The sequence below is a fragment of the Oncorhynchus nerka genome, unplaced genomic scaffold (genome assembly GCF_034236695.1).
Source record: "Oncorhynchus nerka isolate Pitt River unplaced genomic scaffold, Oner_Uvic_2.0 unplaced_scaffold_1616, whole genome shotgun sequence".
Lineage (NCBI taxonomy): Eukaryota > Metazoa > Chordata > Actinopteri > Salmoniformes > Salmonidae > Oncorhynchus > Oncorhynchus nerka.
Genome location: NW_027039709.1, coordinates 22,458 through 48,675, shown reverse-complemented (window position 1 = coordinate 48,675; position 26,218 = coordinate 22,458). Strand labels below are relative to the sequence as shown.

Sequence of the window (26,218 nt, the reverse complement as noted above, 5' to 3'; positions counted from 1 at the left end):
CTGGAGCTAGGGTAGAGCTGGACTGGAGCTAGGGTGGAGCTGGGATAGAGAAGAAACATGACACAACGTCTAGGGGGATTTGAGATTGGGCTGGGGGGCAGAGATGAGAGGAGGTAAAGGAATAGGGGGAATCAGAAAGGGAAGTAGGGGAGGGGTGTTTTAGCCAGTCCCTTTATGGGTTGAGGGACAGGCTATTAACTTCCCTCTCCTATTCCTCCCACCCTTCAGGTCAGGCATCTGGTTGGCTGGCCCTGCTTCCTGTCCGGTAAGGCCTGCCGCTGTGGAGCCACTAGCATGCAGTTCCTCTGTGTGTCCATGGGGTGGAGCTGCTGAGCCATGGATGACTTCACTACCAATGATTTCACCACCAGAACATATGGCACCAGCGGCCTTGACAACAGACTGCTGTTTGGAGAAACCTCTGCTCAGGTACGCCTGCTGTGTGTGTGTGTGTGTGTGTGTGTGTGTGTGTGTACGGCTGTTGCGGTGACCATATTACCGCCACACCCACAGTCTTGAGTCTCCTCTTCTGCACTCTGGACATGCGTTGGTAGTATCTAACTCACTAACAACCATCAGGTCCTAATGGCTCCATGTCCCTCTAACCATCAGGTTCTAATGGCTCCATGTCCCTAACAACCATCAGGACCTAATGGCTCCATGTCCCTCTAACCATCAGGACCTAATGGCTCCATGTCCCTCTAACCATCAGGTCCTCTAACCATCAGGTCCTAATGGCTCCATGTCCCCCTAACCATCAGGTCCTAATGGCTCCGTGTCCCTCTAACCATCAGGTCCTAATGGCTCCATGTCCCTCTAACCATCAGGTCCTATAACCATCAGGTTCTAATGGCTCCGTGTCCCTCTAACCTTCAGGTCCTAATGGCTCTGTGTCCCTCTAACCATCAGGTCCTCTAACCATCAGGTCCTAATGGCTCCATGTCCCTCTAACCATCAGGTCCTAATGGCTCCGTGTCCCTCTAACCATCAGGTCCTAATGGCTCCTGTCCCTCTAACCATCAGGACCTAATGGCTCCATGTCCCTATAACCATCAGGACCTAATGGCTCCATGTCCCTATAACCATCAGGTCCTAATGGCTCCATGTCCCTATAACCATCAGGTCCTAATGGCTCCATGTCCCTCTAACCATCAGGTCCTAATGGCTCCGTGTCCCTCTAACCATCAGGTCCTAATGGCTCCATGTCCCTCTAACCATCAGGTCCTAATGGCTCCATGTCCCTCTAACCATCAGGTCCTAATGGCTCCATGTCCCTCTAACCATCAGGTCCTATAACCATCAGGTCCTAATGGCTCCATGTCCCTCTAACCATCAGGTTCTAATGGCTCCATGTCCCTCTAACCATCAGGTCCTAATGGCTCCATGTCCCTCTAACCATCAGGTCCTAATGGCTCCATGTCCCTCTAACCATCAGGTCCTAATGGCTCCATGTCCCTCTAACCATCAGGTCCTAATGGCTCCATGTCCCTCTAACCATCAGGTCCTAATGGCTCCATGTCCCTCTAACCATCAGGTCCCTAATGGCTATAACCATCAGGTCCTAATGGCTCCATGTCCCTCTAACCATCAGGTCCTAATGGCTCCATGTCCCTCTAACCATCAGGTCCTAATGGCTCCATGTCCCTCTAACCATCAGGTCCTAATGGCTCCATGTCCCTCTAACCACTCTGACATCAATGACAATCAAACACTTATCATCACAACAGTATCATGCTTTTACAACTCACCTCACTGTGATGATCAATTTGAAGAAAGAAGTTCAACAGCAGGTTGAACCAGTGTATAACATGGTCGTTGTGGATGCTGTTCCAAAGCCCAACACAATGAAATGGACAGTGCTTTCTAAGGTGATGATTAATTCAGAACACCCATAGACCATCTGACAGCTCATTCATAATAGGCCATGTCCCTATAACCCCCCAAAAAAATGAATTAAAATAATGATTGAGGTGTTATACAATACATATTGCACATGGCAGAAGAACATTTTTAAAAACTGATTTAAGATGTCTTTGGTACATAACTGGTCGAGCCTCTACTCCAACATGTCTGTCTGGGAGAGAACGTGTCTTTGGTACATAACTGGTTGAGCCTCTACTCCAACATGTCTGTCTGGGAGAGAACGTGTCTTTGGTACATAACTGGTCCAGTCCTTCTATCCATGAGTCTGGGAGAGATAACTGGTCGACCTCTACTCCAACATGTCTATCCATGAGTCTGGGAGAGAAAGTGTCTTTGGTTAACTGGTTGAGCCTCTAACCAACATGTCTGACATAACTGGTCAAGCCTCTACTCCAACATGTCTATCCATGAGTCTGGGAGAGAACGTGTCTTTGGTACATAACTGGTCGAGCCTCTACTCCAACATGTCTATCCATGAGTCTGGGAGAGAACGTGTCTTTGGTACATAACTGGTCAAGCCTCTACTCCAACATGTCTATCCATGAGTCTGGGAGAGAACGTGTCTTTGGTACATAACTGGTCACCCAGACCTCTACTCCAACATGTCTGTCTGGGAGAGAAGATGTCTTTGGTACATAACTGATTGAGGCCTCTACTCCAACATGTCTATCCATGAGTCTGGGAGAGAAGATGTCTTTGGTACATAACTGAGCCTCTACTCCAACATGTCTATCCATGAGTCTGGGAGAGATGTCTTTGGTACATAACTGGTTGAGCCTCTACTCCAACATGTCTATCATGAGTCTGGGAGAGAACGTGTCTTTGGTACATAACTGGTCAAGCCTCTATCCAACATGTCTATCCATGAGTCTGGGAGAGAAGATGTCTTTGGTACATAACTGGTCGAGCCTCTACTCCAACATGTCTATCCATGAGTCTGGGAGAGAAGTGTCTTTGGTACATAACTGGTTGAGCCTCTACTCCAACATGTCTATCCATGAGTCTGGGAGAGAACGTGTCTTTGGTACATAACTGGTTGAGCCTCTACTCCAACATGTCTATCCATGAGTCTGGGAGAGAACGTGTCTTTGGTACATAACTGGTTGAGCCTCTACTCCAACATGTCTATCCATGAGTCTGGGAGAGAAGGTGTCTTTGGTACATAACTGGTCGAGCCTCTACTCCAACATGTCTATCCATGAGTCTGGGAGAGAAGATGTCTTTGGTACATAACTGGTTGAGCCTCTACTCCAACATGTCTATCCATGAGTCTGGGAGAGAACGTGTCTTTGGTACATAACTGGTCGAGCCTCTACTCCAACATGTCTATCCATGAGTCTGGGAGAGAACGTGTCTTTGGTACATAACTGGTCGAGCCTCTACTCCAACATGTCTATCCATGAGTCTGGGAGAGAAGATGTCTTTGGTACATAACTGGTTGAGCCTCTACTCCAACATGTCTATCCATGAGTCTGGGAGAGAAGATGTCTTTGGTACATAACTGGTTGAGCCTCTACTCCAACATGTCTATCCATGAGTCTGGGAGAGAAGATGTCTTTGGTACATAACTGGTTGAGCCTCTACTCCAACATGTCTATCCATGAGTCTGGGAGAGAACGGTCCCACAGTTGACAGTGCATGTCAGAGCAAAACCCAAGCCACAATACCCCATAATGACATCACAATACCCCATAATGACATCACAATACCCCATAATGACATCACAATACCCCATAATGTCTATAAAAAGGTCCCACAGTTGACAGTGCATGTCAGAGCAAAACCCAAGCCATGAGGTTGAAGGAATTGTCCGTAGAAGGAGAGGATTGTGATCGAGACATAGATCTGGGGAAGGGTACCCAAACATTTCTGCAGCACTGAAGGCTCCAAGAACACAGTGGCCTCCATCATTCTTAAATGGAAGAAGTTTGGAACCACAAAGACTCTTCCTAGAGCTGGTCGCCCGGCCAAACTGAGCAATCGAGGGAGAAGAGCCTTGGTCAAGGAGGTGACCAAGAACCCGATGGTCACTGACAGATCACTTAGAGTTCCTCTGTGGACATGGGAGAACCTTCCAGATGGACAACCTTCTCTGCAGAACTCCACCAATCAGGCCTTTATGGTAGGTTGGTCAGACGGAAGCCACTCCTCAGTAAAAGGCACATGACGTTCCGCTTGGAGTTGGCAAAAGGCACCTAAAGACTCAGACCATGAGAAACAAGATTCTCTGGTTTGATGAAACCAAGATTGAACTCTTTGGCCTGAATGCCAAGCATCACGTCTGGAGGAAACCTGTCACCATACCTACTGCGAAGCATGGTGGTGGCAGCATCATGCTGTGGGGACGTCAGGATTGAGGGAAAGATGAATGGAGGAAAGTACCTTGAGGAAAACCTGCTCAGGACCTCAGACTGGGGCGAAGGTGCAACTTCTGGACAAGTCTCAATGTCCATGAGTGGCCCAGCCAGAGCCTGGACTTGAACCCAATTTGAACATCTCTGGAGAGACCAGAAAATAGCTGTGCAGCAACGCTCCCCATCCAACCTGACAGAGATTGAGAGGATCTGCAGAGAAGAATGGGAGAAACTCCCTAAATAAAGGTGTGCCAAGCTTGTAGCGTCAGACCCAAGAAGACTCGAGGCTGTAATTGCTGCCAAAGGTGCTTCAACAAAGTACTGAGTAAAGGGTCTGAATACTTATGTAAATGTTATATTTCCAATTTTGTTATTGTAGCAAATGTATATCTAAACCTGTTTTATGCTTTGTCGTCATAGGGTATTGTGTGTGGATTGAGGGGAAAAAACTATTGAATCAATTGTAGAATAAGGCTGTAACCTAACAATGTGGAAAAAGTTGAGGGGTCTGAATACTTTCCAAATGCACTGTATTAGTAAAGACCAGATGAAATTGTGAATAGTCAGATGGGTGACAATATGATCAGTTGATGAGAGAACCTTGCCTAAGGCTACACATGCGGAACAGAGGGCAAGCTTTCTCTGCAATGTTCTCAAATTATCAACAGCCTAGTCACATCAAGCAGCCCATATGTGTTGTTTTTCTAGGTCATTCTAAGGTTTGTATCATTCAAAACTACAGTTGCCAAATAACTCTGAAACTAGGGTATAGGACCTGTTCCAAATAACTGAACCTAGGGCATAGGACCTGTTCCAAATAACTCTGAAACTAGGGTTTAGGACCTAGGGTTTAGTTTCCAAATAACTCTGAAACTAGGGTATAGGACCTGTTCCAAATAACTGAACCTAGGGTATAGGACCTGTTCCAAATAACTCTGAAACTAGGGTATAGGACCTGTTCCAAATAACTGAACCTAGGGTATAGGACCTGTTCCAAATAACTGAACCTAGGGCATAGGACCTGTTCCAAATAACTCTGAACCTAGGGTATAGGACCTGTTCCAAATAACTCTGAACCTAGGGCATAGGACCTGTTCCAAATAACTCTGAAACTAGGGTATAGGACCTGTTCCAAATAACTCTGAACCTAGGGTATAGGACCTGTTCCAAATAACTCTGAACCTAGGGCATAGGACCTGTCCAAATAACTCTGAACCTAGGGTATAGGACCTGTTCCAAATAACTCTGAACCTAGGGCATAGGACCTGTTCCAAATAACTCTGAAGCTAGGGTATAGGACCTGTTCCAAATAACTCTGAACCTAGGGCATAGGACCTGTTCCAAATAACTCTGAAGCTAGGGTATAGGACCTGTTCCAAATAACTCTGAACCTAGGGCATAGGACCTGTTCCAAATAACTCTGAAACTAGGGTATAGGACCTGTTTCAAATAACTGAACCTAGGGCATAGGACCTGTTCCAAATAACTCAATATGCCTTAGCTAGCCCTTTTGTTTCACTTCCCACACATGCAGTGACCTCACCTGGTCTAAATGTCTCTAGAGACAAACCCTCTTATCGTCACTCAATGCCTAGGTTGACCTCCACTGTATTCACATCCTACCATACCCATGGCTGTACATTATGCCTTGAATCTAGAAATCTGCTCCCTTTACTCTGTTCTGAACGTACTAGACTATCAGTTATTTTAGCCTTTAGCCGTACCCTTATCCTACTCCTCCTTTGTTCCTCTGGTGATGTGGAGGTTAATCCAGGCTCTGCAGTGTTTAGCTCCACTCCCATTCCCCAGGCGCTGTCATTTGCTGACTTCTGTAACCATAAAAGCCTTGGTTTCATGCATGTTAACATCAGAAGCCTCCTCCCTAAGTTTGTCTTACTCACTGCTTTAGCACACTCTGCCAACCAGGATGTCCTAGCCGTGTCTGAATCCTGGTTTAGGAAGGCCACCAAAAACCCTGAAATCTTCATCCCTAACTATAACATCTTCCGACAAGATAGAACCGCTAAAGGGGCGGAGTTGCAATCTACCGCAAAGAGGAGGAGCTAGCCTGCAGAGTTCTATCATACTATCCAGGTCTGTGCCCAATCTACTGCAGGGATAGCCTGCAGAGTTCTATCATACTATCCAGGTCTGTGCCCAATCTACTGCAGAGACGGCCTGCAGTGTTCTATCATACTATCCAGGTCTGTGCCCAATCTACTGCAGAGACGGCCTGCAGTGTTCTATCATACTATCCAGGTCTGTACCCAATCTACTGCAGAGACGGCCTGCAGTGTTCTATCATACTATCCAGGTCTGTACCCAATCTACTGCAGAGACGGCCTGCAGTGTTCTATCATACTATCCAGGTCTGTACCCAATCTACTGCAGAGATAGCCTGCAGTGTTCTATCATACTATCCAGGTCTGTGCCCAAACAATTTGAGCTTCTACTTCAAAAATCCACCTTTCCAGAAACAAGTTCTCTCACCGTTGCTGCATGTTATAGACCCCTTCTGCCCCAGCTGTGCCCTGGACACCATATGTGAATTGATTGCCCCCGAGCTATCTTCAGAGCTTGTACTGTTAGGTGACCTAATCCGGGACATGTTTAACACCCCGGCAATCCTACAATCTGAGCTTGATACCCTCAATCTCACACAAATTGTCAATGAACCTACCAGGTACAACCCCAAATCTGTAAACACGGGCACCCTCATAGATATCATCCTAACCAATCTGCCCTCTAAATACAACTCTGCTGTCTTCAACCAGGATCTCAGCGATCACTGCCTCATTGCCTGCGTCTGTAATGGGTCTGCGGTCAAACGACCACCCCTCATCACTGTCAAACGCTCCCTAAAACACTTCAGTGAGCAGGCCTTTCTAATCGACCTGGCCCAGGTATCCTGGAAGGATATTGACCTCATTCCGACAGTAGAAGATGCCTGGTTGTTCTTTAAAAGTGCTTTCCTCACCATCTTAAACATTTAAAAAAAATTGAACCAGGAACAGATATAGTCCTTGGTTCACTCCAAACCTGACTGCCCTCGACCAGCACAAAAACATCCTGTGGCGTTCTGCATTAGCATCGAATAGCCCCTGTGGCGTTCTGCATTAGCATCGAATAGCCCCCGCGATATGCAACTTTTCAGGGAAGTTAGGAACCGATATACACAGGCAGCTAGGGAAGCAAAGGCTAGCTTTTTCAAACAGAAATTTGCATCCTATAGCACAAACTCCAAAAAGTTCTGGGACACTGTAAAGTCCATGGAGAATAAGAGCACCTCCTCCCAGCTGCCCATTGCACTGAGGCTAGGAAACACTGTCACCACTGATAAATCCACTATAATTGAGAATTTCAATAAGCATTTTTCGACAGCTGGCCATGCTTTCCACCTGGCTACCACTACCCTAAGAGACCTGCACCCCCCACAGCAACTTGCCAAAACCTCTATTTCTCCTTCACCCAAATCCAGATAGCTGATGTTCTGAAAGAGTTTCAAAATCTGGACCCCTACAAATCTGCCGGGCTAGACAATCTGGACCCTCTCTTTTTGAAATGATCCGCCGCATTTGTTGCAACCCCTATTACTAGCCTGTTCAACCTCTCTTTCGTATCGTCTGAGATCCCCAAAGATTGGAAAGCTGCCGCGGTCATCCCCCTCTTCAAAGGGGGAGACACTCTAGACCCAAACTGTTACAGACCTATATCTATCCTACCCTGCCTCTAGACCCAAACTGTTACAGACCTATATCCATCCTACCCTGCCTCTAGACCCAAACTGTTACAGACCTATATCTATCCTACCCTGCCTCTAGACCCAAACTGTTACAGACCTATATCTATCCTACCATGCCTCTAGACCCAAACTGTTACAAATATCTATCCTGGGACCCTGCCTCTAGACCCAAACTGTTACAGACCTATATCTATCACCTGCCTCTAGACCAAACTGTTACAGACCTATATCTATCCAACCATGCCTCTAGACCCAAACTGTTACAGACCTATATCTATCCACCCTGCCTCTGACCCAAACTGTTACAGACCTATATCTATCCAACCCTGCCTCTAGACCCAAACTGTTACAGACCTATATCTATCCACCCTGCCTCTAGACCCAAACTGTTACAGACCTATATCTATCCAACCCTGCCTCTAGACCCAAACTGTTACAGACCTATATCCTCCTACCATGCCTCTAGACCCAAACTGTTACAGACCTATGTCCATCCTGCCTCTAGACCCAAACTGTTACAGACCTATATCTATCCAACCCTGCCTCTAGACCCAAACTGTTACAGACCTATATCTATCCTACCCTGCCTCTAGACCCAAACTGTTACAGACCTATATCTATCCAACCCTGCCTCTAGACCCAAACTGTTACAGACCTATATCTATCCTACCCTGCCTCTAGACCCAAACTGTTACAGACCTATATCTATCCTACCATGCCTCTAGACCCAAACTGCTACAGACCTATATCTATCCTACCATGCCTCTAGACCCAAACTGCTACAGACCCAAACCATGCCTCTAGACCCAAACTGACAGATCTATATCTATCCTACCCTGCCTCTCTATATCTTCCTACCCTGCCTCTAGACCCAAACTGTTACAGACCTATATCTATCCTACCCTGCCTTTCTTCCTTAACAACAAACAGATCACCAACCATTTTTGAATCCCATCGTACCTTTTCCGCTGTGCAATCTGGTTTCAGCTGGTCATGGGTGCACCTCAGCCATGATCAAGGTCCTAAACGATATCATAACAGCCATCGACAAAAGACAATACTGTGCAGCAGTCTTCATAGACCTGGCCGAGGTTTTCGACTCCATCAATCACCACATTCTTATCGGCAGACTTAACAGCCTTGGTTTCTCAAATGACTGCTTCGCCTGGTTCACCAACTACTTCTCAGATGGAGTTCAGTGTGTCAAATCAGAGGACCTGTTGTCTGGACCTCTGGCAGTCTCTATGGGGGTGCCACAGGGTTCAAATCTCGGGCCGACTCTTTTCTCTGTATACATTAATGATGTCGCTCTTGCTGCTGGTGATTATCTGATCCACCTCTACGCAGATGACACCATTTTGTGTCGCTCTTGCTGCTAGTGAGTCTCTGATCCACCTCTACGCAGATGACACCATTTTGTGTACTTATGGCTCTTCTTTGGACACCGTTAACTAACCTCCAGACGAGCTTCAATGCCAGACAACTCTCCTTCCGTGGCCTCCAACTGCTCTTAAATGCAAGTAAAACTAAATGCATGCTCTTCAACCGATCGCTGCCCGCACCTGCCCGCCCGTCCAGCATCACTACTCTGGACGGTTCGGACTTAGAATATGTGGACGACTGTAAACTCTCCTTCCAGACTCACATTAAGCATCTCCAATACAAAATTAAATCTAGAATCGGCCTCCTATTTCGCAATAAAGCATCCTTCATTCATTCTGACAAACACACCCTCGTAAAACTGACCATCCTACCGATTTTTGACTTCGGCGATAAAATAGCCTCCAACACTCTACATCCAATTTGCTGAGTAGTCTATCACAGTGCCATCCGTTTTGTCACCAAAGCCCAATATACTACCCACCACTGCGACCTGCATGCTCTCGTTGGCTGGCCCTCGCTTCATATTCCTCGCCAAACCCACTGGCTGCAGGTAATCTATAAGTCTCTGCTAGGTAAAGTCCCCCCTTATCTCAGCTCACTGGTCACCATAGCAGCACCCACCCGTAGCACACGCTCCAGCAGGTATATTTCACTGGTAACCCCCAAAGCCTATTCCTCCTTTGGCCGCCTTTTCTTCCAGGTCTCTGCTGCCAATGACTGGAACGAACTGCAAAAAAATCACTGAAGCTGGAGACTCATATCTCCCTCACTAGCTTTAAGCATCGGCTGTCAGAGCAGCTCACTACACCTGTACAGAGACCATCTGTAAATAGCCCATCCAACTACCTCGTATTCATTTATTTTTTTACTCCTTTGCACCCCAGTATCTCTACTTGCACATTCATGTTCTATACATCTATCACTCCAGTGTTTAATTGCTATATTGTAATTACTTCGCCACTACGGCCTATTTATTGCCTTAACTCCCTAATCTTACCTCATTTGCAAACACATATATAGATTTTTGTTCCTATTGTGTTATGGACTGTACGTTTATTCCATGTGTAATTCTGTGTTTCTGTCGCACTGCTTTGCTTGATCTTGGCCAGGTTGCAGTTGTAAATGAGAACTTATCCTCAACTGGCCTACCTGGTTAAATAGAGGTAGAAAAAAAAAATGGGCATAGGATCTGTTTCAAATCACTCAATCTAGGGCATAGGACCTGTTTCAAATAACTCTGAACCTAGGGTATAGGACCTGTTCCAAATAACTCAATCTAGGGTATAGGACCTGTTCCAAATAACTCTGAACCTAGGGCATAGGACCTGTTCCAAATAACTCAATCTAGGGCATAGGACCTGTTTCAAATAACTGAACCTAGGGCATAGGACCTGTTTCAAATCACTCAATCTAGGGCATAGGACCTGTTTCAAATAACTCTGAACCTAGGGCATAGGACCTGTTTCAAATCACTCAATCTAGGGCATAGGACCTGTTCCAAATAACTCTGAACCTAGGGTATAGGACCTGTTCCAAATAACTCTGAACCTAGGGTATAGGACCTGTTCCAAATAACTCTGAACCTAGGGTATAGGACCTGTTCCAAATAACTCTGAACCTAGGGTATAGGACCTGTTCCAAATAACTCTGAACCTAGGGTATAGGACCTGTTCCAAATAACTCTGAACCTAGGGTATAGGACCTGTTCCAAATAACTGAACCTAGGGTATAGGACCTGTTTCAAGTGAACACTTTTTCCACTCAACATAACCACTTTATACGTGGCTCTGCTCCGGAATGGGAAAAATATCCTTTTCTATGTTATTCAGCTAAAATTATATTCTTCCTAAAATAAATATGTAAAACAATGACGGGGGACTTATAAGCATAATATCAGCTCAATGAACAAGCCTACAGCCTACCCGGATAACACATAGTAGACCCTGATAACATATAGTAGACCCTGATAACACATAGTAGACCCTGACAACACATAGTAGACCCTGATAACACATAGTAGACCCTGATAACACATAGTAGACCCTGATAACAGACCCTGATAACACATAGTAGACCCTGATAACACTTGGTAGACCCTGATAACACATAGTAGACCCTGATAACACTTGGTAGACCCTGATAACACATAGTAGACCCTGATAACACATAGTAGACCCTGATAACACATAGTAGACCCTGATAACACATAGTAGACCCTGATAACACATAGTAGACCCTATTACATATAGTAGACCCTGATAACACTTGGTAGACCCTGATAACACATAGTAGACCCTATTACATATAGTAGACCCTGATAACACTTGGTAGACCCTGATAACACATAGTAGACCCTGATAACATATAGTAGACCCTATTACATATAGTAGACCCTGATAACACATAGTAGACCCTATTACATATAGTAGACCCTGATAACACATAGTAGACCCTGATAACACATAGTAGACCCTGATAACACATAGTAGACCCTGATAACACATAGTAGACCCTGATAACATATAGTAGACCCTATTACATATAGTAGACCCTGATAACACATAGTAGACCCTGATAACATATAGTAGACCCTGATAACACATAGTAGACCCTGATAACACATAGTAGACCCTGATACAGTAGACCCTGATAACACTTGGTAGACCCTGATAACACATAGTAGACCCTGATAACATATAGTAGACCCTATTACATATAGTAGACCCTGATAACACATAGTAGACCCTGATAACACATAGTAGACCCTGATAACAGACCCTGATAACACATAGTAGACCCTGATAACACTTGGTAGACCCTGATAACACATAGTAGACCCTGATAACACATAGTAGACCCTGATAACACATAGTAGACCCTGATAACACATAGTAGACCCTGATAACACATAGTAGACCCTGATAACACATAGTAGACCCTGATAACACATAGTAGACCCTGATAACAGACCCTGATAACATATAGTAGACCCTGATAACAGATAGTAGACCCTGATAACATATAGTAGACCCTGATAACACATAGTAGACCCTGATAACATATAGTAGACCCTGATAACACATAGTAGACCCTGATAACATATAGTAGACCCTGATAACACATAGTAGACCCTGATAACACATAGTAGACCCTGATAACACATAGTAGACCCTGATAACACATAGTAGACCCTGATAACACATAGTAGACCATGATAACACATAGTAGACCCTGATAACACATAGTAGACCATGATAACACATAGTAGACCCTGATAACACATAGTAGACCCTGATAACACATAGTAGACCCTGTAGACCCTGATAACACATAGTAGACCCTGATAACACATAGTAGACCCTGATAACATATAGTAGACCCTGATAACACATAGTAGACCCTGATAACATATAGTAGACCCTGATAACATATAGTAGACCCTGATAACACATAGTAGACCCTGATAACATATAGTAGACCCTGATAACACATAGTAGACCCTATTACATATAGTAGACCCTGATAACACTTGGTAGACCCTGATAACACATAGTAGACCCTGATAACATATAGTAGACCCTGATAACATATAGTAGACCCTGATAACACATAGTAAACCCTGATAACATATAGTAGACCCTGATAACACATAGTAGACCCTGTAGACCCTGATAACACATAGTAGACCCTGATAACACATAGTAGACCCTGATAACAGACCCTGATAACATATAGTAGACCCTGATAACACATAGTAGACCCTGATAACACATAGTAGACCCTGATAACATATAGTAGACCCTGATAACATATAGTAGACCCTGATAACACATAGTAGACCCTGATAACACATAGTAGACCCTATTACATATAGTAGACCCTGATAACACATAGTAGACCCTGATAACACATAGTAGACCCTGATAACACATAGTAGACCCTGATAACACATAGTAGACCCTGATAACATATAGTAGACCCTGATAACACATAGTAGACCCTGATAACAGACCCTGATAACATATAGTAGACCCTGATAACATATAGTAGACCCTGATAACAGACCCTGATAACACATAGTAGACCCTGATAACACATAGTAGACCCTGATAACACCCTGATAACACATAGTAGACCCTGATAACACATAGTAGACCCTGATAACAGACCCTGATAACACATAGTAGACCCTGATAACACATAGTAGACCCTGATAACAGACCCTGATAACACATAGTAGACCCTGATAACACATAGTAGACCCTGATAACAGACCCTGATAACATATAGTAGACCCTGATAACACATAGTAGACCCTGATAACACATAGTAGACCCTGATAACATATAGTAGACCCTGATAACACATAGTAGACCCTGATAACACATAGTAGACCCTGATAACATATAGTAGACCCTGATAACATATAGTAGACCCTGATAACACATAGTAGACCCTGATAACATATAGTAGACCCTGATAACACATAGTAGACCCTGATAACACATAGTACCCTGATAACAGTAGACCCTGATAACACATAGTAGACCCTGATAACACATAGTAGACCCTGATAACACATAGACCCTGATAACACATAGTAGACCCTGATAACAGTAGACCCTGATAACACATAGTAGACCCTGATAACACCCTGATAGTAGACCCTGATAACATATAGTAGACCCTGATAACATATAGTAGACCCTGATAACACATAGTAGACCCTGATAACATATAGTAGACCCTGATAACACATAGTAGACCCTGATAACACATAGTAGACCCTGATAACACATAGTAGACCCTGATAACATATAGTAGACCCTGATAACACATAGTAGACCCTGATAACAGACCCTGATAACACATAGTAGACCCTGATAACACATAGTAGACCCTGATAACACATAGTAGACCCTGTAGACCCTGATAACACATAGTAGACCCTGATAACAGACCCTGATAACACATAGTAGACCCTGATAACATATAGTAGACCCTGATAACAGACCCTGATAACACATAGTAGACCCTGATAACACATAGTAGACCCTGATAACAGACCCTGATAACAGACCCTGATAACACATAGTAGACCCTGATAACACATAGTAGACCCTGATAACACATAGTAGACCCTGATAACACATAGTAGACCCTGATAACACATAGTAGACCCTGATAACACATAGTAGACCCTGATAACAGACCCTGATAACACATAGTAGACCCTGATAACACATAGTAGACCCTGATAACACATAGTAGACCCTGATAACACCCTGATAGTAGACCCTGATAACAGAGTAGACCCTGATAACACATAGTAGACCCTGATAACACATAGTAGACCCTGATAACACATAGTAGACCCTGATAACACATAGTAGACCCTGATAACAGACCCTGATAAGACCCTGATAACACATAGTAGACCCTGATAACACATAGTAGACCCTGATAACACATAGTAGACCCTGATAACACATAGACCCTGATAACACATAGTAGACCCTGATAACAGACCCTGATAACATATAGTAGACCCTGATAACACATAGTAGACCCTGATAACACATAGTAGACCCTGATAACACATAGTAGACCCTGATAACAGAGACCCTGATAACACATAGTAGACCCTGATAACACATAGTAGACCCTGATAACACATAGTAGACCCTGATAACACATAGTAGACCCTGATAACATATAGTAGACCCTGATAACACATAGTAGACCCTGATAACACATAGTAGACCCTGATAACACATAGTAGACCCTGATAACACATAGTAGACCCTGATAACAGACCCTGATAACACATAGTAGACCCTGATAACATATAGTAGACCCTGATAACACATAGTAGACCCTGATAACACATAGTAGACCCTGATAACACATAGTAGACCCTGATAACACATAGTAGACCCTGATAACACATAGTAGACCCTGATAACACATAGTAGACCCTGATAACACATAGTAGACCCTGATAACACATAGTAGACCCTGATAACAGACCCTGATAACATATAGTAGACCCTGATAACACATAGTAGACCCTGATAACACATAGTAGACCCTGATAACACATAGTAGACCCTGATAACATATAGTAGACCCTGATAACAGACCCTGATAACATATAGTAGACCCTGATAACACATAGTAGACCCTGATAACACATAGTAGACCCTGATAACACATAGTAGACCCTGATAACACATAGTAGACCCTGATAACAGACCCTGATAACATATAGTAGACCCTGATAACACATAGTAGACCCTGATAACACATAGTAGACCCTGATAACACATAGTAGACCCTGATAACACATAGTAGACCCTGTTAACAGACCCTGATAACATATAGTAGACCCTGATAACATAGTAGACCCTGATAACACATAGTAGACCCTGATAACACATAGTAGACCCTGATAACACATAGTAGACCCTGATAACACATAGTAGACCCTGATAACACATAGTAGACCCTGATAACACATAGTAGACCCTGATAACACATAGTAGACCCTGATAACACATAGTAGACCCTGATAACAGACCCTGATAACATATAGTAGACCCTGATAACACATAGTAGACCCTGATAACAGACCCTGATAACACATAGTAGACCCTGATAACACATAGTAGACCCTGATAACACATAGTAGACCCTGATAACACATAGTAGACCCTGATAACATATAGTAGACCCTGATAACACATAGTAGACCCTGACAACACATAGTAGACCCTGATAACATATAGTAGACCCTGATAACATATAGTAGACCCTGACAACATATAGTAGACCAACTCATATTCTGTCCTTCTGAAATACATTTTTACAATCAGCGGCTTGTATGTGTGGAGGCCTGGAGATGCTAAACATGTTTACGTTAATTAATGGTCAATTACCGTGAGACCAGCAGTCTTTTTCATGACTAAGTGGCTGACAAAATGTCATGACCGCCACAGTGTGTTATTGGCTTGTCTCATGTAATGTCCTCTTTCCCTTGCAGGACAGAGCCATCAACCTGGTGGTCGGAGGACTGACATCCCTGCTCGTTGTAGTAAGTACCCCTGGACTGTCTCCACATGTTGTTACAGCCTGAATTTAAAATGGATTACATTCAAAAGTGTTGTGTCACTGACCTACACACAATACCCCATAATGAAGCTGGAATGTTTTGTACGTTTTCAACCACTTTGTTATGGCCTAAATAAGTTCAGGAGTAAAAAAGTGTCACAAGTTGGACTCACTCTGTACAGTAATACTGTTAAACATGAATGACTACACTAGACTAGTGGTTAGAGCGTTGTGCTAGTTACCAGCAGGTAGCCTAGTGGTTAGAGTGTTGGACTAGTAACCAGCAGGTAGCCTAGTGGTTAGAGCGTTGGACTAGTAACCAGCAGGTAGCCTAGTGGTTAGAGCGTTGGACTAGTAACCAGCAGGTAGCCTAGTGGTTAGAGCAGGTAGCCTAGTGGTTAGAGCGTTGGACTAGTAACCAGCAGGTAGCCTAGTGGTTAGAGCGTTGTGCTAGTTACCAGCAGGTAGCCTAGTGGTTAGAGCGTTGTGCTAGTTACCAGCAGGTAGCCTAGTGGTTAGAGTGTTGGACCAGTAACCAGCAGGTAGCCTAGTGGTTAGAGCGTTGGACTAGTAACCAGCAGGTAGCCTAGTGGTTAGAGCGTTGGACTAGTAACCAGCAAGTAGCCTAGTGGTTAGAGCGTTGTGCTAGTTACCAGCAGGTAGCCTAGTGGTTAGAGCGTTGTGCTAGTTACCGAAAGGTTGCTGGATTGAGTCCCTGAGCTGACAAGGTAAACATCTGTTGTTCTGCCCCTGAACAAGGCAGTTAACCTACTGTTCCTAGACCAGTTAACCCACTGTTCCTAGACCAGTTAACCCACTGTTCCTAGACCAGTTAACCCACTGTTCCTAGACCAGTCAACCCACTGTTCCTAGACCAGTCAACCCACTGTTCCTAGACCAGTCAACCCACTGTTCCTAGACCAGTCAACCCACTGTTCCTAGACCAGTCAACCCACTGTTCCTAGACCAGTCAACCCACTGTTCCTAGACCAGTTAACCCACTGTTCCTAGACCAGTTAACCCACTGTTCCTAGACCAGTTAACCCACTGTTCCTAGACCAGTTAACCCCCTGTTCCTAGACCAGTTAACCCCCTGTTCCTAACCATTTAACCCACTGTTCCTAGACCAGTTAACCTGTTCCTAGACCAGTTAACCCACTGTTCCTAGGCCAGTTAACCCACTGTTCCTAGACCAGTTAACCCACTGTTCCTAGACCAGTTAACCCACTGTTCCTAGACCAGTTAACCCACTGTTCCTAGTTTAACCTCCAGTTAACCCACTGTTCCTAGACCAGTTAACCCACTGTTCTAGACCAGTTAACCCACTGTTCCTGGTGTTAACCCACCGTTCCTAGACCAGTTAACCCACCGTTGGTTAACCCACCGTTCCTAGACCAGTTAACCAGACCAGTTAACCCACCGTGACCAGTTAACCCACCGTTCCTAGACCAGTTAACCCACCGTTCCTCCCACCGTTCCTAGACCAGTTAACCCACCGTTAGACCAGTTAACCCACCGTTCCTAGACCAGTTAACCCACCGTTGACCAGTTAACCCACTCCTAGGTTGTCATTGTAAATAAGAATGTGTTCTTGGTTCCTCCCGGGTGGTGCAGTGGTCAAAGGCACTGCATCGCAGTGCTTGTGCCACCAGAGATTCTGGGTTCGAGCCCAGGCTCTGTCTCAGCCGGCCATGACCGGGAGGTCCATGGGGCGATGCTGGCTTGGCCAGGGATATCCTTGTCTCATCCGCACTAGCGACTCTAGTGTTGCAGGCTTCCAGGTGTTACGGTGTTTCCTCCGACACGTTGGTGCGGCTGGCTTCCAGGTGTACGGTGTTTCCTCCGACACATTGGTGCGGCTGGCTTCCAGGTGTATGGTGTTTCCTCCGACACATTGGTGCGGCTGGCTTCCAGGTGTACGGTGTTTCCTCCGACACATTGGTGCGGCTGGCTTCCAGGTGTATGGTGTTTCCTCCGACACATTGGTGTTGCTGGCTTCCAGGTGTATGGTGTTTCCTCCGACACATTGGTGCGGCTGGCTTCCAGGTGTATGGTGTTTCCTCCGACACATTGGTGTTGCAGGCTTCCAGGTGTTATGGTGTTTCCTCTGACACATTGGTGCGGCTGGCTTCCAGGTGTATGGTGTTTCCTCCGACACATTGGTGCGGCTGGCTTCCAGGTGTATGGTGTTTCCTCCGACACATTGGTGTTGCAGGCTTCCAGGTGTTACGGTGTTTCCTCCGACACATTGGTGCAGCTGGCTTCCAGGTGTATGGTGTTTCCTCTGACACATTGGTGTTGCAGGCTTCCAGGTGTACGGTGTTTCCTCCGACACATTGGTGTTGCAGGCTTCAGGTGTACGGTGTTTCCTCCGACACATTGGTGCGGCTGGCTTCCAGGTGTACGGTGTTTCCTCCGACACATTGGTGCGGCTGGCTTCCAGGTGTACGGTGTTTCCTCCGACACATTGGTGTTGCTGGCTTCCAGGTGTAATGGTGTTTCCTCCGACACATTGGTGTTGCAGGCTTCCAGGTGTTACGGTGTTTCCTCCGACACATTGGTGCGGCTGGCTTCCAGGTGTTACGGTGTTTCCTCCGACACATTGGTGTTGCAGGCTTCCAGGTGTATGGTGTTTCCTCCGACACATTGGTGTTGCAGGCTTCCAGGTGTACGGTGTTTCCTCCGACACATTGGTGCGGCTGGCTTCCAGGTGTATGGTGTTTCCTCCGACACATTGGTGCGGCTGGCTTCCAGGTGTATGGTGTTTCCTCCGACACATTGGTGTTGCAGGCTTCCAGGTGTATGGTGTTTCCTCCGACACATTGGTGCGGCTGGCTTCCAGGTGTATGGTGTTTCCTCCGACACATTGGTGTTGCAGGCTTCCAGGTGTATGGTGTTTCCTCCGACACATTGGTGTTGCAGGCTTCCAGGTGTACGGTGTTTCCTCCAACACATTGGTGCGGCTGGCTTCCAGGTGTATGGTGTTTCCTCCGACACATTGGTGTTGCAGGCTTCCAGGTGTTACGGTGTTTCCTCCGACACATTGGTGCGGCTGGCTTCCAGGTGTACGGTGTTTCCTCCGACACATTGGTGTTGCAGGCTTCCAGGTGTATGGTGTTTCCTCCGACACATTGGTGCGGCTGGCTTCCAGGTGTACGGTGTTTCCTCCGACACATTGGTGTTGCTGGCTTCCAGGTGTATGGTGTTTCCTCCGACACATTGGTGTTGCAGGCTTCCAGGTGTTATGGTGTTTCCTCCGACACATTGGTGCGGCTGGCTTCCAGGTGTATGGTGTTTCCTCCGACACATTGGTGTTGCAGGCTTCCAGGTGTATGGTGTTTCCTCCGACACATTGGTGCGGCTGGCTTCCAGGTGTGCGGTGTTTCCTCCGACACATTGGTGTTGCTGGCTTCCAGGTGTATGGTGTTTCCTCCGACACATTGGTGGGCAGGCTTCCAGGTGTACGGTGTTTCCTCCGAGTCACATTGGTGTTGCAGGCTTCCAGGAGACAAGACTGTTTCCTCCGACACATTGGTGTTGCAGGCTTCCAGGTTTGTGTTTCCTCCGTACAAAAAAGGGCAGGCTTCCAGGTGTAAAAAAAAGGTGTTTCCTCCGACAAATTGGATTTGTTCTTAACCAGGTGTAAAAAAGGTGTTTCTTCCGACACATTGGTGCGGCTTTGTTCTTCCTGGTGTAAAAAAAGGTGTTTCCTCCGACACATTGGTGTTGCAGGCTTTGGGAGTTGGATGTGCATTGTGTCAAGAAAGTGCGGCTTGGTTGGGTTGTGTTTCGGAGGACGCATGGCCTTCGACCTTCGCCTCTCCCGAGTCCGTGATCTGGGTTGCAGCGATGAGACAAGACTGTAACTACCAATTCGATATCAGGAAATTGGGAAGAAAAAAAGGCTTTAAAAAAAAAAAGGATTTGTTCTTAACTTGCCTAGTAAAAAAAAGGATTTGGGAGAGGAAATGGTAGAATGATGATATACTGGGAAAGATGGGTTGATCTGTGGCCTTCTGAAGGGTGATCTGTGGCCTTCTGAAGGGTGATCTGTGGCCTTCTGAAGGGTGATCTGTGGCCTTCTGAAGGGTGATCTGTGGCCTTCTGAAGGGTGATCTGTGGCCTTCTGAAGGGTGATCTGTGGATGTCTGAAGGGTGATCTGTGGCCTTCTGAAGGGTGATCTGTGGATGTCTGAAGGGTGATCTGTGGATGTCTGAAGGGTGATCTGTGGCCTTCTGAAGGGTGATCTGTGGCCTTCTGAAGGGTGATCTTGAAATATTTCAGGTCCTCCAATGAGGGGTGAGGATGTGGTTCTCCACAGTGTGTGCGGGTCCTGGTAGTTCCATACTGTGAGAGGTGTGTCTCTGCTGGTCCTGGTAATTTCATGCTGACCAGATCACCCACTTACCAGATCACCCACTGATTTGAGGGGCCTTTTGTCTTGTTGTTTCAATTTGATCAGTTAGGTGGTGATTGTGTTCCCTAGGTAACAGTGATCAGTTCATTCCTGTTCCCCTCGTTGCCTCCCTGGCCACTCAACGTCTTCTTGGCTTTCTGTATCCTGCTGACCTGCGGCTCGGCCATGGTGCTGGTGAGTACACACTGCTTTCTTTTGGTCTGAAGAGGATAAATATCTCCCTCCTGTAGATCTTCTGGTACCGGCAGGGGGACATGGGGTTACGGTTAGATACCGGCAGGGGGACTTGGGGTTGGGTACCGGTAGGGGGACTTGGGGTTAGGGTTGGGTACCGGCAGGGGACTTGGGGTTGGGTACCGGCAGGGGGACTTGGGGTTAGGTACCGGCAGGGGGTTAGGGTTACCGGCAGGGGGACTTGGGGTTAGGTACCGGCAGGGGGACTTGGGGTTGGGTACCGGCAGGGGGACTTGGGGTTAGGTACCGGCAGGGGGTCTTGGGGTTAGGTACCGGCAGGGGGTCTTGGGGTTAGGTACCGGCAGGGGGACTTGGGGTTAGGTACCGGTAGGGGGACTTGGGGTTAGGGTTAGGTACCGGTAGGGGACTTGGGGTTAGGGTTAGGTACCGGTAGGGGGACTTGGGGTTGGGTACCGGCAGGGGACTTGGGGTTAGGTACCGGTAGGGGGACTTGGGGTTAGGGTTAGGTACCGGTAGGGACTTGGGGTTGGGTACCGGCAGGGGGACTTGGGGTTGGGTACCGGCAGGGGGACTTGGGGTTGGGTACCGGCAGGGGGACTTGGGGTTGGGTACCGGCAGGGGGACGTGGGGTTGGGTACCGGCAGGGGGTCTTGGGGTTGGGTACCGGCAGGGGGTCTTGGGGTTGGGTACCGGCAGGGGACTTGGGGTTGGGTACCGGCAGGGGACTTGGGGTTGGGTACCGGCAGGGGACTTGGGGTTGGGTACCGGCAGGGGACTTGGGGTTGGGTACCGGCAGGGGACTTGGGGTTGGGTACCGGCAGGGGGACTTGGGGTTAGGGTTGGGTACCGGCAGGGGGACTTGGGGTTGGGTACCGGCAGGGGGACTTGGGGTTAGGGTTGGGTACCGGCAGGGGGACTTGGGGTTGGGTACCGGCAGGGGACTTGGGTTGGGTACCGGCAGGGGACTTGGGGTTAGGGTTGGGTACCGGCAGGGGGACTTGGGGTTGGGTACCGGCAGGGGGACTTGGGGTTGGGTACCGGCAGGGGGACTTGGGGTTGGGTACCGGCAGGGGGACTTGGGGTTAGGGTTGGGTACCGGCAGGGGGACTTGGTTAGGGTTGGGTACCGGCAGGGGGACTTGGGGTTGGGTTGGGTACCGGCAGGGGGACTTGGGTTGGGTTGGGTACCGGCAGGGGGACTTGGGGTTGGGTACCGGCAGGGGTACTTGGGGTTGGGTACCGGCAGGGGGACTTGGGGTTAGGTACCGGCAGGGGACTTGGGGTTGGGTACCGGCAGGGGGGGTTGGGGTTGGGTACCGTGGGGTTAGGGTTAGGTACCGGCAGGGGGACTTGGGGTTAGGTACCGGCAGGGGGACTTGGGGTTGGGTACCGGCAGGGGACGTTTAGGGTTAGGTACCGGCAGGGGACTTGGGGTTAGGTACCGGCAGGGGGACTTGGGGTTAGGTACCGGCAGGGGGACTTGGGGTTGGGTACCGGCAGGGGGACGTGGGGTTAGGGTTAGGTACCGGCAGGGGACTTGGGGTTGGGTACCGGCAGGGGACTTGGGGTTAGGGTTGGGTACCGGCAGGGGGACTTGGGGTTAGGTACCGGCAGGGGGACTTGGGGTTAGGTACCGGCAGGGGACTTGGGGTTGGGTACCGGCAGGGGGACTTGGGGTTAGGGTTAGGTACCGGCAGGGGGACTTGGGGTTGGGTACCGGCAGGGGACTTGGGGTTAGGGTTGGGTACCGGCAGGGGGACTTGGGGTTAGGGTTGGGTACCGGCAGGGGGACTTGGGGTTAGGTACCGGCAGGGGACTTGGGGTTAGGTACCGGCAGGGGGACTTGGGGTTAGGTACCGGCAGGGGTCTTGGGGTTGGGTACCGGCAGGGGACTTGGGGTTGGGTACCGGCAGGGGACTTGGGGTTGGGTACCGGCAGGGGTCTTGGGGTTGGGTACCGGCAGGGGACTTGGGTTGGGTACCGGCAGGGGGACTTGGGGTTAGGGTTGGGTACCGGCAGGGGACTTGGGGTTAGGGTTGGGTACCGGCAGGGGGTCTTGGGGTTGGGTACCGGCAGGGGACTTGGGTTGGGTACCGGCAGGGGACTTGGGGTTGGGTACCGGCAGGGGGTCTTGGGGTTGGGTACCGGCAGGGGACTTGGGGTTGGGTACCGGCAGGGGGGTTGGGTACCGGCAGGGGACTTGGGGTTGGGTACCGGCAGGGGTACTTGGGGTTGGGTACCGGCAGGGGGACTTGGGGTTAGGTACCGGCAGGGGTACTTGGGGTTGGGTACCGGCAGGGGGACGTGGGGTTAGGGTTAGGTACCGGCAGGGGGACTTGGGGTTAGGTACCGGCAGGGGACTTGGGGTTGGGTACCGGCAGGGGACGTGGGGTTAGGGTTAGGTACCGGCAGGGGGACTTGGGGTTAGGTACCGGCAGGGGGACTTGGGGTTAGGTACCGGCAGGGGTACTTGGGGTTGGGTACCGGCAGGGGACGTGGGGTTAGGGTTAGGTACCGGCAGGGGGACTTGGGGTTGGGTACCGGCAGGGGGACTTGGGGTTAGGGTTGGGTACCGGCAGGGGACTTGGGGTTAGGTACCGGCAGGGGTCTTGGGGTTAGGTACCGGCAGGGGGACTTGGGGTTGGGTACCGGCAGGGGACTTGGGGTTAGGGTTGGGTACCGGCAGGGGACTTGGGGTTAGGTACCGGCAGGGGTCTTGGGGTTAGGTACCGGCAGGGGACTTGGGGTTAGGTACCGGCAGGGGGTCTTGGGGTTGGGTACCGGCAGGGGACTTGGGGTTGGGTACCGGCAGGGGACTTGGGGTTGGGTACCGGCAGGGGTCTTGGGGTTGTGTACCGGCAGGGGGTCTTGGGGTTAGGGTTGGGTACCGGCAGGGGACTTGGGGTTGGGTACCGGCAGGGGACTTGGGGTTGGGTACCGGCAGGGGGACTTGGGGTTGGGTACCGGGAGGGGGACTTGGGGTTGGGTACCGGCAGGGGGACTTGGGGTTGGGTACCGGCAGGGGGTCTTGGGGTTGGGTACCGGCAGGGGGTCTTGGGGTTGGGTACCGGCAGGGGACTTGGGGTTGGGTACCGGCAGGGGGACTTGGGGTTGGGTACCGGCAGGGGGTCTTGGGGTTGGGTACCGGCAGGGGGACTTGGGGTTGGGTACCGGCAGGGGGACTTGGGGTTGGGTACCGGCAGGGGACTTGGGGTTGGGTACCGGCAGGGGGACTTGGGGTTGGGTACCGGCAGGGGGACTTGGGGTTGGGTACCGGCAGGGGGACTTGGGGTTAGGTACCGGCAGGGGACTTGGGGTTAGGTACCGGCAGGGGGACTTGGGGTTAGGGTTGGGTACCGGCAGGGGGACTTGGGGTTAGGTACCGGCAGGGGGACTTGGGGTTGGGTACCGGCAGGGGGACTTGGGGTTGGGTACCGGCAGGGGGTCTTGGGGTTGGGTACCGGCAGGGGGACTTGGGGTTAGGGTTGGGTACCGGCAGGGGACTTGGGGTTAGGGTTGGGTACCGGCAGGGGGACTTGGGGTTAGGTACCGGCAGGGGGACTTGGGGTTAGGGTACCGGCAGGGGGACTTGGGGTTGGGTACCGGCAGGGGGTCTTGGGGTTGGGTACCGGCAGGGGGACTTGGGGTTGGGTACCGGCAGGGGTACTTGGGGTTAGGTACCGGCAGGAGGACTTGGGGTTAGGGTTGGGTACCGGCAGCGGGACTTGGGGTTAGGGTTGGGTACCGGCAGGGGTACTTGGGGTTAGGTACCGGCAGGGGGACTTGGGGTTAGGAACCGGCAGGGGGACTTGGGGTTAGGTACCGGCAGGGGTACGTGGGTTAGGGTTGGGTACCGGCAGGGGTACGTGGGTTAGGGTTGGGTACCGGCAGGGGGACTTGGGTTGGGTACCGGCAGGGGTACGTGGGTTGGGTACCGGTAGGGGTACGTGGGTTGGGTACCGGTAGGGGTACGTGGGTTAGGGTTGGGTACCGGCAGGGGTACGTGGGTTGGGTACCGGTAGGGGTACGTGGGTTAGGGTTGGGTACCGGCAGGGGTACGTGGGTTGGGTACCGGTAGGGGTACGTGGGTTAGGGTTGGGTACCGGTAGGGGTACGTGGGTTGGGTACCGGCAGGGGTACGTGGGTTGGGTACCGGTAGGGGTACGTGGGTTAGGGTTGGGTACCGGTAGGGGTACGTGGGTTGGGTACCGGTAGGGGTACGTGGGTTGGGTACCGGTAGGGGGTCTTGGGTTGGGTACCGGCAGGGGACTTAGGGTTGGGTACCGGTAGGGGGGTTGTGGGTTGGGTACCGGCAGGGGTACGTGGGTTGGGTACCGGTAGGGGTACGTGGGTTAGGGTTGGGTACCGGTAGGGGTACGTGGGTTGGGTACCGGTAGGGGTACGTGGGTTGGGTACCGGTAGGGGTACGTGGGTTAGGGTTGGGTACCGGCAGGGGTGAGGCTGACTGTCGTCTTCCTCCTGTAGATTGTATGGTACCGGTAGGGGTTAGGCTGACTGTCGTCTTCCTCCTGTAGATTGTCTGGTACCGGCAGGGGGACTTGGATCCGAAGTTCAGGAAGTTAATCTACTACATGCTGGCCTCCATCATGCTGCTGTGTCTCTGTGCTAACCTGTACTACCACGACGTGGGCAGAGGGACGTGAGACTGGACATGCCTTACTCACCCTTACTGCCAGGGGACTGTCCCTGACTGGACTGTGGAACCAGTTCTACCAGGAAGATGATGGACCTGCCCAGAACCAGTTCCGGTGGGGGGGAGGCCCACATTCCACACAGGCACAAGGAGGACAGACAGTTTCCAGACAAGTGACTGTCCACCAATCATAGTCAAGTGACTGTTTCTATTCCACAGATCATCTGACCACTCAGCTCTGCACAGCTTCACTTTAGGATTATTCAGACCATTTGTTGCTTTTTTATTTAGTATTTTATGCAATAAATAATCATATCCTGTCTGGCCTGTGAGTTGTTGTCCTGCACCTCTGTCATAAGCTTTGTTGATAGCTGGCATCTCCTGTGTCTTTTCAGAAAAGTGTCTCCACATGGTATTAAAATGTCTGTTATCCACTGTCT

At 49.2% G+C, this 26,218-nt stretch overlaps 1 protein-coding gene across 1 annotated transcript; it reads left to right on the top strand.

The window, feature by feature from the left end:
- Nucleotides 1-205: 205 nt before the first annotated feature.
- On the top strand, nucleotides 206-25,835 carry tmem243b (transmembrane protein 243, mitochondrial b). Its single transcript, XM_065015212.1, has 4 exons — nucleotides 206-429; nucleotides 16,445-16,495; nucleotides 21,000-21,104; nucleotides 25,660-25,835. The coding sequence occupies exons 1-4, from the start codon at nucleotides 337-339 to the stop codon at nucleotides 25,786-25,788; spliced, it is 378 nt and encodes a 125-aa protein (XP_064871284.1). The 5' UTR covers nucleotides 206-336; the 3' UTR covers nucleotides 25,789-25,835.
- Nucleotides 25,836-26,218: the final 383 nt, after the last annotated feature.